Consider the following 2,451-nt stretch of genomic DNA (forward strand, 5'->3'; position numbering starts at 1 on the left):
TTTAGTTAAATTAAAAAAAGAAAAAATTACTTGATTGATTCAAAAAATATTTTATATATGTTAAGAAAAAATTATATATATTTATAGTAATTACGAGTAGAAATTATCATAATAAATGAATGTTTTTTTATTTTAAAATAAAAAATAAATTAAAGATATTGTTTTGTAAATATTGAATTCTAATATCTAATATCTATAATACAAAAAGAAATATTAAATTTTGATTGATATGATTAAAAATGATGAAAAATTTTTAATCACGAGGATTCAAGGATATATTCGTGATAATGTATTTTTGACAATAGGTTCATTGATGCGATATGATGATATTTTTTAAATCAAATTTTGTTTTTTTTATTATTTATTATTATGATAAAAAATATTATCATATTATCAATGAAAAATAATTTTTATACATAAAAGGATAAACAATACATTAAATATTTTTATTATATTGAATATAATTTATATATTTTGAAAGTTTCACAGTTTTTTAATAATTCTTATTTGTATTTCATATCTAATATTCCATATTTAAAAGAAAATTAAGAATTTTCACATCAAATTACAATATTTTGATATTAAAATTATGTTATAAAAAAAAAATGTAATACATATAATATATTGTATATTTGTATATGTTGTATATTTATCTATATCTATAGATTTATTTTTTTAATTTTGAAATTTTAAATATAATTATACGCTAAAATATTATTGATAAAATATGTGAAAATTATTTAATAATATTTATACTTATATTTTTTAATATATAAATTAAATGTAATATTAAAAACAAGAATAAGCCAATGATTAAATTAAAGTTAATGTACAAAATTTAACGGACATAAAAAAGCATAAGAAAAAAATACCTCTTGAGTAAGTTCTGCCGTATTAGTTGGTTCGTCTGGATTTTGCGAAGAATTTGATGAATCAGGTGATGTCATATTCCTAGTTGGATCTGTGGAAAGTGATATACTAGGTCCTGCTATAGCGATATCTCTTGTAGATTCTTCAACATTTAACAAATATGCATGGATATCATTTAAACCAGAATTTATTCTATTATATCTTCCTAATGAATTCAAGTCTTCGAATAAATCTCTCTCATAATTTAAAAGCATAGAATCTAAGTTTTTAGGATGAACAAAGATAGGACGATGAACTATTGTATGAACATCAGTATGCCATCTTGAACCATTATTTAGATCTAAAGAACCTACACCTATGGTTTGAATATCCAAACCAAGGTAGGATTCAGGATCTATTCTTAATAAAGAAAGTAGCAATGTTAATTGGAATAGTTCTTCATGATACAATTTCTTTATACACAACATTATGCTCTTTTTGTTTTAATCACTTTCAATCGACAAATTTATTTACAAATCAAATTAATTTAGTTTATTATCACTGTGATTTGATATGTTCAATTCGTAGAATAAATAAGATTTTAAGAGACAAATGTTCATATTGAATTATTATTTTGTCGATGCTTTAAATCAGTCCAAATATATTCAATAACATTTCCACAACTGTTCATGTTTTAACATATCAAATATAAATAATGTTATTTGCACAATTTTATAGAAGACAAATTCAAAACAGAGTTTTTAATTATTACTAGAGTTATCGAACATCACTTTTTAAACTTGTTTCTTTCTTTCTATATAAATGATATAAAATTTAAATTAAGTAGTTAAAAAAGATATTTTTTTATATTCTTGCTGGAGCAACTTATTCGACAGACTGTCAGAATGAAAATAAAGATTTGGATCTCTTTAAACAAGTATAGGTCAGTTACACGAACACAAAAATAACCTCAAAACACACACTATAACGTCAAACTTCAGTACACGTCGCGCACATCCTACGCATGCCTTGGATTTTGTTTGACAATTCAAGGCGATATTTTTTTTATCAATATTAACACTTTCTTTACACTGACACGTCACGGCAGTTAGAGTAAAAAATAAAAATTTAATTTAATAGTAGAAACTGACAGATCTATGAACAATAGATTTAAAATTATTTTAAATTTTAATTTTTATTAAATATTCGAGGCCTGCGACAAGCGCCAAGTACCTCCTTTCTTAAATCATGTTGCTTTGATGATATTGTAATTCTAACAATGATAACGTTATACTAATGCAATACAATGCATTTCACAGAGAAAAGAACTAGCACACCTTCCTGGGAGAGATCGTTCGCGATATGTGACTCAGCATTCACTCCGGCAACGTCGTTTCTCAGGGCTGCATAAAGTGCATGATTCTCCCTAATCAAAAATAATAGACAACTAATCCTTTTTATTTTTAAATTCGTTTAATTATAATAGAATAAATAATTATTTCTAATATATTAAATTTTTTATTCTTATTTATATAAAATGAATCGTCATTTGTTCAATATAGATATTTAAAAATTTTAAAACAATATATAAAAATAATAATT

The 2,451-nt window shown here is 22.9% G+C and overlaps 1 protein-coding gene across 1 annotated transcript in view; it reads right to left on the reverse strand.

Annotated features, from left to right (window-relative positions):
* Positions 1 to 2,241, reverse strand: part of LOC102676118 (segmentation protein cap'n'collar) — a 76,906-nt gene extending 74,665 nt beyond the window's left edge. The window contains exon 1 of the mRNA XM_006623272.2: positions 873 to 2,241. Within this exon, the coding sequence (XP_006623335.1) occupies positions 873 to 1,337 (465 nt within the window). The 5' untranslated portion in view covers positions 1,338 to 2,241. The remainder of the gene's footprint in view (positions 1 to 872) is intronic.
* Between the last annotated feature and the right edge of the window lie 210 nt (positions 2,242 to 2,451).

This window comes from Apis dorsata, unplaced genomic scaffold (assembly GCF_000469605.1).
Source record: "Apis dorsata unplaced genomic scaffold, Apis dorsata 1.3 scaffold_867, whole genome shotgun sequence".
Lineage (NCBI taxonomy): Eukaryota > Metazoa > Arthropoda > Insecta > Hymenoptera > Apidae > Apis > Apis dorsata.